This window comes from Electrona antarctica (assembly GCF_951216825.1).
Source record: "Electrona antarctica genome assembly, chromosome: 10".
Taxonomy (NCBI): Eukaryota; Metazoa; Chordata; class Actinopteri; order Myctophiformes; family Myctophidae; genus Electrona; species Electrona antarctica.
The window spans coordinates 26,614,100-26,626,446 of record NC_136791.1 but is presented as its reverse complement, the minus strand read 5'-3'; the positions used below and the strand labels follow the sequence as shown (position 1 = coordinate 26,626,446).

Below are 12,347 nucleotides of genomic sequence, written 5' to 3'. Positions count from 1 at the left end.
TCGCTCTCTCTCTCTCTCTCTCTCCTCTAGATGGGGACCTGCTGCCATTCCAGTGGTGTTGTATTCAGTCATCATTATGTCACCTGTACCTAGACAAGAGACCCCTGGACCGTTGCCAAGGTTACGGCTGGGTCAGCCCAGACCACTGTATTCCAGCCAAGAAGGCAACTCAGGGTCTCGGTGAGTGACTCTTTTACACAAAACTTTACACTTGATGAGTATTTATATAGTTATTTGATATTAATTTTATCAGACACGACCCCTTCCTACACAAACAAACCCATTGTAACTTGAAACCTTTTTTTATATAATTTTTTTTTTTTTTTCATGTGAGCACCACAGTTGCCAGCTCAGTGGCCTTGTGGTTAGAGTGTCCGTCCTGGGACTGGGAGGTCGGGGTTCAATCCCTGGCCGGGTCACACCAAAGACTCAGTGCCTCCCTGCTTGACACTCAGCATCGAGGGTTGGATTGGGGGTAAGTCCCTGCGACATACTAGCGTCATGTCCAGGGGGTGTACTTGTACATCATGTCCAGGGGGTGTACTTGTACATCAAGCTGCCTCACGCTACAGAAACAGGAGATAGGCTCCTGCCCTATGGGCCTCATGGCTCGGCAAGGCTACCACAGTGATGTAGTCATGTCTACTACAGAAACAACACAAAATACAACATCGAGACAAATATAACTGAAGCATAGACATAACAAAATGAATTACAAAAAGGAAGACAAAGAAGAAGAATAAAGAATCAGTAGAAAGCAATTAAAAAAAAAGGACAGGCAAGATACAAAGGCACAAAGCCGAACCCATATTCAAATACATTTTCATTATCAAAACTCAGAGTAACAGATCATTAAATTGGTCCTTGGCCAAGTGCCATGCCATGATGTTGTTGTAGTAGTATTATTTATATATCCCACCTAACTGGTGTCAAGGAGGTTAATCCTACATTTAGGTGCCATCATCTTTATTTGGAACAAAGTCAGGATCTTCCTTTATTTCTCTTAATAGCAGCATTTTATTATCATGAATCTTTAGATCATTCCTGAGAACCGCCAGCCCCTGGGACTAAAGAAAAGCGACGCACGCACCTGGGACAACCCAGGGACTATTAGTGCGTGGAGGAGGGCACCAGGCGCACCGGCCGGCCCCGAGTACCCAATACAATAGCAGTTACCAATGATGGGTGTTTTCAATGAATCTAACCTGGTTAAAATGGAGTTTGGAGTTACAATGGGTTTGTATAGAAAAGGGGCCTGATAAAATAATCAAATACCGGTATGTAAATACTGAATAAAGCAACTTAAAAACTGTTCACAAAAGCCAGAGTAGACAATAAAATGACCACAAAGTGAAATATCATTTTAAGCTAGAGACACAAAAGTCTTATATCTATAATGTTATATAGTAATGTATTATAGGCCTATGTATTATAATACATCTTCTAATAAATCATCTTCTTGGTCATCTTCATCAGCCATGGTGTTCGGAAGCCTCCATTTCATCACGTTTGATGGGACAGAGTACTCTTTCAAGGCCCTGGGGGAGTTTGTGATTGTGCGGCTGTCCTCCAACACGGGATCCAATATCTTCACCCTGCAAGGAGAGACAGCCAGGCTGCAGACCACCGCGCAGCACGCACAGGTTCCTGTGGTTGTGCGCATGGCTGCCTTCCACCAGGGAATTGGCAAGGTCAGTTTGTGTGTGTACTGTGTGTCTGTGTGTCTGTGTGTCTGTGTGTCTGTCTGTCTGTCTGTCTGTCTGTCTGTCTGTCTGTCTGTCTGTCTGTCTGTCTGTCTGTCCGTCCGTCCGTCCGTTACTCAAGTACATTTTCAATTCTGTACTTTTACTTGTAAAGAAATACTTCTAAATTGCAGTATTGGTACTTTTATTTAAGTAAAACAATTGAGTACTTTTTCCACCACTGGGTATAGAGAGTATGCACATGCATGATTTCCCCATCAGGACACCCTCATCTAGACTGAGTGGCAAAACATTGAGCAGCATGGAGTGTTGTAGTTTGGAAGCGCTTGTTCTTTGGAAGCACTCAACCGTCCTGCGTACCACCTGTTTCTAAATGTCACATTATGCAGGAGACAGCAAAATGTTGTGTTATTGAAAACAAGCACTTCCAAACTCTGACACTTAGAAACATAATCAAATGCAGGGCATTTCTTGAGAGAAAGTAGCTTCTATGGTGGATTTTTATGAGACAAAAACTTTGCAGATAGAAAGAGGATAATTCAAGCTTTTCGTACAGCTGCAATGTTGGTGAGTTTAACATTGTTTAATGCAATCAGACAGGACTTTTCTGTTTGCATGAATGGGCTGTCAAGGCCAGAAAGTAGTTTTTTGCCACTCAGTGGGCGTTCCCGCATAACTTCCAGGTACGATGATGTCATGTGCAGCTGATGTGTTGTGTTGTGTGTGTTTCAGGTGGAGTGGAGGTGTGCTGCTGATGTGTTGTGTTGTGTGTGTTTCAGGTGGAGTGGAGGTGTGCTGCTGATGTATTGTGTTGTGTGTGTTCCAGGTGGAGTGGAGGTGTGCTGCTGATGTATTGTGTTGTGTGTGTTTCAGGTGGAGTGGAGGTGTGCTGCTGATGTATTGTGTTGTGTTGTGTTTCAGGTGGAGTGGAGGTGTGCTGCTGATGTATTGTGTTGTGTGTGTTTCAGGTGGAGTGGAGGTGTGCTGCTGATGTATTGTGTTGTGTTGTGTTTCAGGTGGAGTGGAGGTGTGCTGCTGATGTGTTGTGTTGTGTGTGTTTCAGGTGGAGTGGAGGTGTGCTGCTGATGTATTGTGTTGTGTGTGTTTCAGGTGGAGTGGAGGTGTGCTGCTGATGTATTGTGTTGTGTGTGTTTCAGGTGGAGTGGAGGTGTGCTGCTGATGTATTGTGTTGTGTGTGTTTCAGGTGGAGTGTAGGTGTGCTGCTGATGTATTGTGTTGTGTGTGTTTCAGGTGGAGTGGAGGTGTGCTGCTGATGTATTGTGTTGTGTGTGTGTTTCAGGTGGAGTGGAGGTGTGCTGCTGATGTATTGTGTTGTGTGTGTTTCAGGTGGAGTGGAGGTGTGCTGCTGATGTATTGTGTTGTGTTGTGTGTTTCAGGTGGAGTGGAGGTGTGCTGCTGATGCAGGACAGGGACTGCAGGTCCTGGTTGACGACGTCGATGTTCCCGTCTCTGTTGGTAACGAGCTATAACATAATGACACAGCGTGTAGCTAGTCGTTGCTGTCGGGGCGGAAACCTGAACCGTTCCTTTTTTAAATGTATAATTTAAAAAAAACATTTTAGAACAGCGGAAATAGCCGATGTACACGCTCACAACGCGCCGTGATGTGACACGTTGTGAGCTTGTAGATCACTACTTTTGTGTGACACACTTTGAACTGTGTGTAGGGCATTAATTTATGCAAGAAAGTTGACATATGAGTGTCCATGGTACACGGTTTCTGCCCGACAGCTACACAAGGACACACACATTGTACAATCCAGTGTTCATTTAACTCTGCAACTCAAATATAACCATTTGGTTACACGTGTACACTCTCAGAGTTACAAAATAGTTGCAGGGTTTTACTGTGTATGTAAAGTAAACATTATTATTGTTCTGGCATTTTAAGCTTTTCTTTTCTTTGTATTTAGACAGAGGACTATCTACTATGCCACCCCTTATCTTACCTTTACTATTTAAAAAAAAACCTTTTAAAATAGTTCAAATAGCTGATCTACAAGCTCACAACATGTAGATGCAGATCGGCTAGTTGAACTATTTTAAAATGATTTTCAAAATAGTAAGAAATGTCAAATATGTTTAGGGATAAGGGATAAGGGTGGCGCAAGATGGAGCCCAGAGTGTGTAGTGTGACACGAACCCATATGGCAGAGAGAGTTTTTTTGATTGATTGAAATATGTATTAACAGTTTGCAGAATTACAGTACATTTCAAGTGTAAACTCAATACAAAGACTGTTAACTGTGAGTGGACGACCCAATTAAGCATTACACTTGTTTACAAGAGGGTCCACCTTGTTCAATTCATCAAAAAGAGAGAGAGAGGAGACACTGTACTATACATCAGTGGTTCCCAGGGGTCCTCGAGGGAGTTCCAGGGGGTCCCCAGCTAAATGATAGTTAGGAACCAAATGGACCCTTATGGATCTGTAACTCAGAGTGTACAAATGGAACCAAATGGTAAAAATCTTCTCTTATGGGGGTCTGCTTTGGCATATATTTTCAAATGGGGGTCTGCGGGCTAATTAGTGTCAATTTATGGGTCCTTGACATGAAAAGGTTTGGGAACAACTGCTGTACATGATATGAGTCAGATTCCAACTTACTCACACAGAGCATAATGAAATGGTCAGGTGCACTAACTGACTGAACCACCAGGAGGCACCCCTCCCCTCTAGTCAGTATTCCACCTACTGTATAAACTCTGAATTAAGCCCTTTGATTAAAGGGTTTTTGAGTGGTGTAAACCACTCCTACAACTGGCTTTGTTAGTTTACGTGTCTGTCTGTCTGTGCTCAAAAAATGAGCACGGTTGCTATGGTCACCCAGTTCACACGGGTGTGATTTCATTACGTCAGACATTACGTCAGACCACAGCTGATCAGTCTATATAAGACCTTACACCACTCAGTTCACACGGTGTGATTTTTATTTATTCAGCCAGATAATAGGAATACAGCCAGTTACAAAGTGCATACAAATCAGAACATTGTTACAAGAATGTTTGCATATACTTGTCAAACGTGTGCACGTGCCCTCCTACTCCTAGGCTACCAAAGGTTTACATCTGTAGCCACGCGCACGCACGCACGCACGCACGCACGCACGCACGCACGCACGCACGCACGCACAGAGAGAGAGGTATCGCTTCGCTGCTCTTAACACTGCCCCACTGCTGTCCGTCTCAGGTGTAGTGCACACGGGCGAGGAGGGCTTCGCGCTGCGCTGCACGTCGCGGAGGCGCTGCGCCGCAGTGTATGCCGGCGGCCTGCAGGTGGTGGTGTGGAGGGAGGAGGAGGAGAAGGAGGAGGAGGGGGGCGGCGGTGGCGCCCGGTTGGCCGCCATGGTGGAGGTGCCTCAGGTCTTCTACAACCGCACCGTGGGCCTGCTGGGCCTCTGGAGCTCCAACCGCACCGACGACTTCGTCATGTCCGACAGCCGCCTGGTCCCCTGGGCGGGCCTCAGCCCCCCCTCCGAGGAGCACCTGTATCGCTTCGGCATGTCCTGTGAGTGAGTTTGGTTTGCAGTTATGTCAACCACGACTATACACTGTACTGTATACGGATGGACTGCATTTGGGGCGCATTTGGAATGTGGCCCGGTTAAACGTCTATATGACGTCATGTCAACCCCCCCCCCCCCCCCCCCCCCCCCCCTATATGTGGCTCTATATCCCCATATCTCTACCCTTGTATCTATATCTATATACCTCCATGTCTGTATACTTATATATATGTCTTATGTCCCTTATACAGGGACGGTCCCAGTCCCAGAGAGCCTCCTGTTCTCTCTCCCGTCCTTGGTGCCGTTCCAGCCCACCTCCACGGCGGAGCTGCTGGCCGGGGTGAGCCCCGCCGAGCTGGCCCACCTCCGGAGGAGCTGCCAGGACAGCAAGCAGTGTGTCCACGACACCCTGGCCTCGGGCCGCGCCGACCCGGGCCTGCGCAGCCTGGAGGCCCACCGGCAGTACCACAACCTGGCTCTCATCTACGGTAAGAAGATCCCACTGGAGGAAAGTATTAACCCCAAGTACAGTTACTTAATATTCTCTGGGCGGGATCGAACCCCTATTTTGGTGTTTTAAAGCATTATGTTCAGCTATTGAAAAATATCTGATCTACAAGTGCTGTGCTACAGGCTTGTAGATCGGCAATTTTTGTTTAAATCGTGAAAATGTGGCGCAAATCTTTGAATACATATTCTTTCACATAGCGAACATTTTTAACTCAAATCTTTGCTTTGAGGTCCCTGGAACAACATATTTTCAGATGGGGGTCTGCGGCCAATTATATATAATTTTGGGGTCCTTGACCTGAAATAGTTGAGAACCACTGACATAGAAACATTGGATTTTCAGAAAACTGTCATGATTTAGAAGACATTGTAGAATCGGCCTCAGGTCTAAATGGGTTAAGTAATGTACTATTGCTATTGGAGTGTCATCAATTGGGAAACCGCCAAAGTGGACTATATGTGACATAGAATGATACACATACATACTGTACAAACAACCATGAAAAAAGGCAAGACAAGAGGTACCCTAAGAGACCGGCCCAGGGCTCGCAGCTTGCAGGGCCCTGTGTGAGACTACTGCAAATAGGTATAGCTGTTGTTGCTTCCGTCACTCAAAACCGTATTCATAGGTCACTGATTTCAATGTTAACGCAACACAGGAGCCCCCGCTAGTGTTTTTGGCCGTCCAACAGTTTCTTAACCAGTTTCTCGGTGGAAGGGGTTGGGATCTAACTATGACCAGTATTTCCAATAATACTTCTACGTATTCCACTACATCTCAGATCCAAATCTTGTACTTTTGCTCCACTACATTTATTTGAAAACTTTAGTTACTAGTTACTTTGTAGATTTTAATTATTACAAAACATACAGTAACCACTTCTGTACATGGTGCAATGTGTTTCTATGAGGGAGGGCAACAATCAAACAACTGGCAGTGGGCTTTAATAATAAACGTTCAAGACAATGTCCCCATGGGGTCAGAATAATTGTGCAAGAGAGAATAATAAATGAGATTGACACACACATTGCCTTGAGGCAGTAGCATTGCATTAAACACATTCTGTTAATAATATATTTGCCAGTATTTCATAGGGAAAAAAATCACACTCGTGTAAAGTGAGGGCCGCTCTTGACATACATCAAGAGAGGCCATCATACGTCACATTCCCTGCTCAGCCAATCAAATCATCACAAAAGTCATTCTGGCCAGGGGCTAGCACCCCTCAAAAGTCACACTTGTGTGAAGTTAGGGGCACTTCACTCCTTTCAACAAACATTGTACTGTAAACAGTACTTGGCTGTCACATGACGTCACGTGTAGTGCTCTAAAAACATTTTAAAAGTCTTGGCTGCCATATGACATAATTTACAAAAGCCAGGCGTTGGAGGGGCTGACGCCCCTCAAAATTGTTACATGAACTCTTGCGTTCGTGTCCAGCCTACATGGATGAACTGAAAGTCACATGCCCCCTGCTGTTGTTTTGATATAGTGCAGCGTACATTTTAAAGCACGTGTGTGTGTTGTGTCCAGGGAGGCAACATGCCTCCCATAGTGGGAGCCAATAGTGATCCATTTGTGTGTGTGTGTGTGTGTGTGTGTGTGTGTGTGTGTGTGTGTGTGTGTGTGTGTGTGCGTGTGCGTGTGCATGTGCATGTGCGGTGTCCAGGCAACATGCCTCCCATAGTGACGGAGCCCATAGTGATCCATGGTAAGGTCAACTCCACCGTGAACATCCAGATCATCGCTAAGGACACCAACAAGGACCCGGTCACCTTCTCACTGCTCTTCCCCAGGCCGCCACAGACCTCCATAGGCAACGGTGAGAATCACACATCACTGATACACACATACGACACGAGCACACACAAAAAGGTGTATCATGCACATTGTGTGTGTGTGTGTGTGTGTGTGTGTGTGTGTGTGTGTGTGTGTGTGTGTGTGTGTGTGTGTGTGTGTGTGTGTGTGTGTGTGTGTGTGTGTGTGTGTGTGTGTGTGTGTGTGTGTGTGTGTGTCTTATATACTGTACCAGAGTCAAATTAGCACTTCAAAACAGAGACGTAAGGAGAGCGGACAACCGCTCTCTGTATAGCAAATCAAGCATGCAATGCCATCAATGTAAGTGTTAGGAGTTAAAGGAGCAGCCATTCAGTGATTTGGGTGATTTGGAAAAAATATCTGGTCCGCCCTGGTAACAAGATGTGCACATGCACACGCTCTACAGTGGGGGGGAAGTGCAACAGGCCAACAGCAAGGCCCTGTCCCCACTCGATCATGATTGGAGGAAGGTCCCTCTCATCCTGATTGGATGAAGGCTTTCTCACCCGCAACCAAAACCGAAACTAGGGTTTTTTTTTACCCCAGGGGCTCACTTTGGGGACAGGGAGGAACTCCTTATATGGTCAGCACAAAAAGTGATATTTGAATTAAAGGGGAAAACCACCCATTTTAAACATTTTACTATGTCATTAATATACCTGCTGTTGTGTGGAAATAATAAAAAAGTCCCCCCATTCTGTGTTTCCTAGAACTGTAATTATGACTAAAATCATTAACATGGTGAAACACATCTTGATGATGTCATCAAGATGTGTTTCACCATGTTAATGATTTTTTTCAGACCTCTAGTTCTAGGAAACACAGAATGGGGGGACTTTTTTATTATTTCCACACAACAGCTCTAAGGTATATTAATGACATAGTAAAATGTTGAAAATGAGTGGAATGCCCCTTTAAGTGAAATCACTGAATATAGCTTTAAATCAACGCTGAAGCAGTGGCACTGGCAACTAAGTACTAAGCAACTAAGTACATTAAGTTCTGTTTTGAGGTATTTTTTCTTTACTGGAGTATTTCCAATTTTCTGTACTTTTACTTCAACTCCACTACATCTGATCTCAGAGGCAAATATTGTACTTTTATTTGTGTTTACACGCACACTAAAAGCTGGACATATAGGAGGGGCTAGCGCCCCACCACTGCACTGAAGTCCTGGTTGTGTATACAATGGCTACAACTGTGTGTGTGCTACAACAACAGGCGACGGCTACTTGACATGGACGCCGCTCAGCATCCAGCCTGTCCACCTCACCATCAAGGTCAACGACCACCTCTTCAGCTCCCTGTTCACCCCCATCCTGAAGGTCTGCAACTGCCACAACGGAGGAACCTGCCAGTACGACAGCGTCACAGAGAACCACCAGCAGGGGAAGTTTCAGGTACGACAAAGGAGTGAGTAGCAGGGAGGAGGATGATATCATCTTGTATCTCCAGCAGTGGGTTTTCAACCCTTTTCATAACAAGGCCCGTTATTCATTGGGCAGTTGAGCCACGTACGGACCACCATTTGATGACATTTTCGCCTCGCAGACCCAAAAAACTAAAGGATATTTAGTTTTGCCGTTGGATGAGATTTTGCCCACAATTCCATGCTGTGTTGACTCTAATTGTGTGTAGACTTCTTGTAAATTAAGCAATGCAGATGTTTAACAATAACTTAACTCTTGAGAGCCTAAAATTAAACCGTGTTTCATTTTACGCTCTCAAGAGTTAAAAATATATAAGGGTTACCATTTAACTGGGGACCACCTGTAACCCCGACAAGGACCACTGGTTGAAAATCACTGATATACAGTATTTAACCACTTGCCTTAAACCCTCTAGTCTTAGTCAAACGGTCCAGACCTGAGTTGCAACTGTACTTTTTTCCCCCGACAAATCTCTGTGTCCAAAAATAGCCGATCTACAAGCTCTGCTGTGTTTGGCAAATGTTCCCCCCTAGAATAGGGACGCTGGGGTTCAAGTGGTTCATGTGACTCTGGCATAGTATGTCTCAGCCTGGCATGGCCAGACTAATATCACTGCATAGACATTATAGGCTGCAACTTCGCTTTGGAAGATGCATTTCTAAGGGACGGTTATACAAACCGTGTTCAAACGTCACTGTTTTGGGGCTCTGATTAGTCCCCTAGAACTCTGGGGTCGGTGTGGGCCCCCGGTTGGCCTGACAAAACCGGGCGCTTCTCGCCTTGTTTTTCTCAACTCTCTCTCTCCTCTCCATGTCTAATTTGCTCCATGTTCCGATACAGGTGGTGGGGTGCCTGTGTCCCCAAGGTTTCCGGGGACGATTCTGCGAGAACGCCACTGACGTGTGCCGAGGCAAGCCCTGTTTCCCTGGGCTGGAGTGCCTGTCCCAGCCTGACCCGGAGCAGTTCGCCTGTGCAGACTGTCCTCCTCGCACCATCTACCGTGACAAACAAGGATACAAATGCTTTGAGAACGGTCAGTTGCTGCTGGGCCTCATGGAATGCAACGTTGCGCGGACATTTGAGAGCTCCTGTGGGTCACAGCGCTACAGTTGAGAGTTGGTCAGACACACGTCACGCTTCTAATGATAATTCCCATGGTCCAAGAAGCCATGGTCGCTGTACCTACTCTGAGGTTAACCTTGAGTCACTGACTGTATACATTGCATGATGGGTGCCGATTGATTATCAAGCTAAATGTGGGCCTGTGCACAATTATTACATACACACCTAGTCGTTATCATTTGAGATAATCGCAATTATTTTTGCATAATCGTCAATCGTTTCCATGTTGAAAATTGTCCATACATTTTCAAACATTTTTCAAAAATGGCAGAAATGGCAGATCTACAAGCTTACAACACGTCACTTTGTGACATGTTATAAGCTTGTAGATCAACTATTTCCGCTATTTTGTAAAGTTTTCCAGTGATTTCTTCTTCTTGATGTTATTTGTCATATCTGCCCGGTGCAATTTGTGATTACAAAGCCTAAAAGGCAAACAGAAATACTAATAGTTGTAACGTTCCAATGTTCAATGCAAAAAAAACACAATTAAATCATTGATCACAATTATTTGTGTGAAAATTAATAGTCAACCTAAATTTAGCCCTATAGCTAAATGCAATGTGTCAGCTTGAATATCAAGCATCGAGCATGAGCTTTAGGCTGGTTGGTTTCTCATTTTCTTTATTATGTAACATACATCAATCCATCTTCCATCTTCAACCACTTATCCGTAGTCGGGTTGCGGGGACAACAGCTCCACCAGATAGCTCCAGACTTCCCTCTCCAGAGCAACATTAGTAACTTTCTCCCGAGGCGTTCCAAGGCCAGTGAGTCGATGTGATTCCTCCAACTGCGCCTTGGTCTGCCCCGGGGTCCCGTGCCTCGAGGACCTCCCTATAGGGAGAGGCATCCTAACCAGATGCCCGAACCACCTAAGCTGGCTCCTTTCCAGGCGAAGAAGTAGCGACTCTACCCCGCGTCTCTCTCGCGTGACTGAACTTCTCAACCTATCTCTAAGGGAGATGCCAGCCACCCGTCGATTTCGTCGACGGGTGGCTCATTTCGTCCGCTTGTATTCGCAACCTTATTCTTTGACCTTATTATGTAACATACGTATAGGAAAGAAAACCTAAAGCTTAACCATATAAAAAAGACACAACACTGATCTGTGTATGAATTAGGTTGGGGATTACTGCCCAAGGACACTTCAGTGGAAATAACAAGGGATTTATTGTTATCCAGGGTGAAACCTGTGATCTCCAAGCACCAGGTCACCCTGCCGTCACGAGAGCAATAATGTAGGTCACACAGCAAAGAAACTGAGTGTTAATTTAACTCGGAGAGCTTAAAAATGGACGCGCAAGGGTGAACCACAAGGTGTCCTACTTTATGCGATAGGCACAGTGACTTTCTGAGCCGTGGCAGCTAAGACTAAACAAGGACGGCAGCAACAACATCAATACCCATTACCGTGAATGTGCCTGAATTAGCCTGATATCTACTTCATTCCGCGGTCATTAGGGAATGATTTATTTCCACACCAGGAGGACGATTGCTCCGTCACATTATATACCGAGTCTGGGGAAAACGCTGTTAATCCTGTTTATCTTCCTTGTCCTTGTGTCCCCCCTCTCTCCTTACCCCCCCTCCTCTTCCCTACCATCATAGACTTCTGTCAGCCTCCCTTCATCTTCCCCTGCCACAAAATGGCCATCTGCTACAGCACGGCCTACAACTACACCTGCACGTGCAAGCCTGGCTACAGCGGCAACGGAGTCAACTGCACAGGTATACTGAAACGTTACGGCATGGCATCAAAATGTAATGAAAGTACCAAAAGTAAATGGTAAATTTATATAGTGCCTTTATCGAAGGCGCTTTACAGAGATTGTGCATTACATTCACCCATTCACACACACATTCGTACACCGATGGCGGAGGAAACCATTCAAGGCACCAACCTGCACATCGAGAGCAATTAGGGTTTCAGAGTTTTGCTCAAGGACACTTTGGAGCCCGGGTTCGAACTGGGATAGACCTTGCGGTTCACATCCGGTCACTCTACCCCTGAGCCACTGCCGCCCAAAGTATAGTCATTATGCAGTACCAGTATGTCCCATTTCAAGTTTTAAAATGTATAAAATATCTTTTGAAAATGGCAGATCCACAAGCTGGTATAGATCGTTATTTTCAAATGGGTGAAATGTATAGGGCTGATTATTCAAAGTCTACGGCTGATTATTCAAAGTCTACAAAGTAACTATAAAGTTTTCAAATAAATGTATGAGTAAAA

The 12,347-nt window shown here is 45.2% G+C and overlaps 2 protein-coding genes across 2 annotated transcripts in view; both read left to right on the top strand.

The window, feature by feature from the left end:
* The window catches only part of LOC306930557 (homeobox protein Nkx-2.5-like), a gene marked incomplete at its 5' end in the record, with an annotated part of 401,119 nt that overhangs the window by 177,339 nt on the left and 211,433 nt on the right, over positions 1 to 12,347 (top strand). The window lies entirely within an intron of this gene.
* Positions 1 to 12,347, top strand: part of LOC306930782 (uncharacterized protein) — a gene marked incomplete at its 5' end in the record, with an annotated part of 47,274 nt that overhangs the window by 17,465 nt on the left and 17,462 nt on the right. The window contains 9 exons of the mRNA XM_079511878.1: positions 31 to 180; positions 1,477 to 1,691; positions 3,101 to 3,179; positions 4,915 to 5,232; positions 5,482 to 5,718; positions 7,411 to 7,563; positions 8,781 to 8,959; positions 9,830 to 10,022; positions 11,723 to 11,842. Of these exons, the coding sequence (XP_079368004.1) occupies positions 31 to 180; positions 1,477 to 1,691; positions 3,101 to 3,179; positions 4,915 to 5,232; positions 5,482 to 5,718; positions 7,411 to 7,563; positions 8,781 to 8,959; positions 9,830 to 10,022; positions 11,723 to 11,842 (1,644 nt within the window). The remainder of the gene's footprint in view (positions 1 to 30; positions 181 to 1,476; positions 1,692 to 3,100; positions 3,180 to 4,914; positions 5,233 to 5,481; positions 5,719 to 7,410; positions 7,564 to 8,780; positions 8,960 to 9,829; positions 10,023 to 11,722; positions 11,843 to 12,347) is intronic.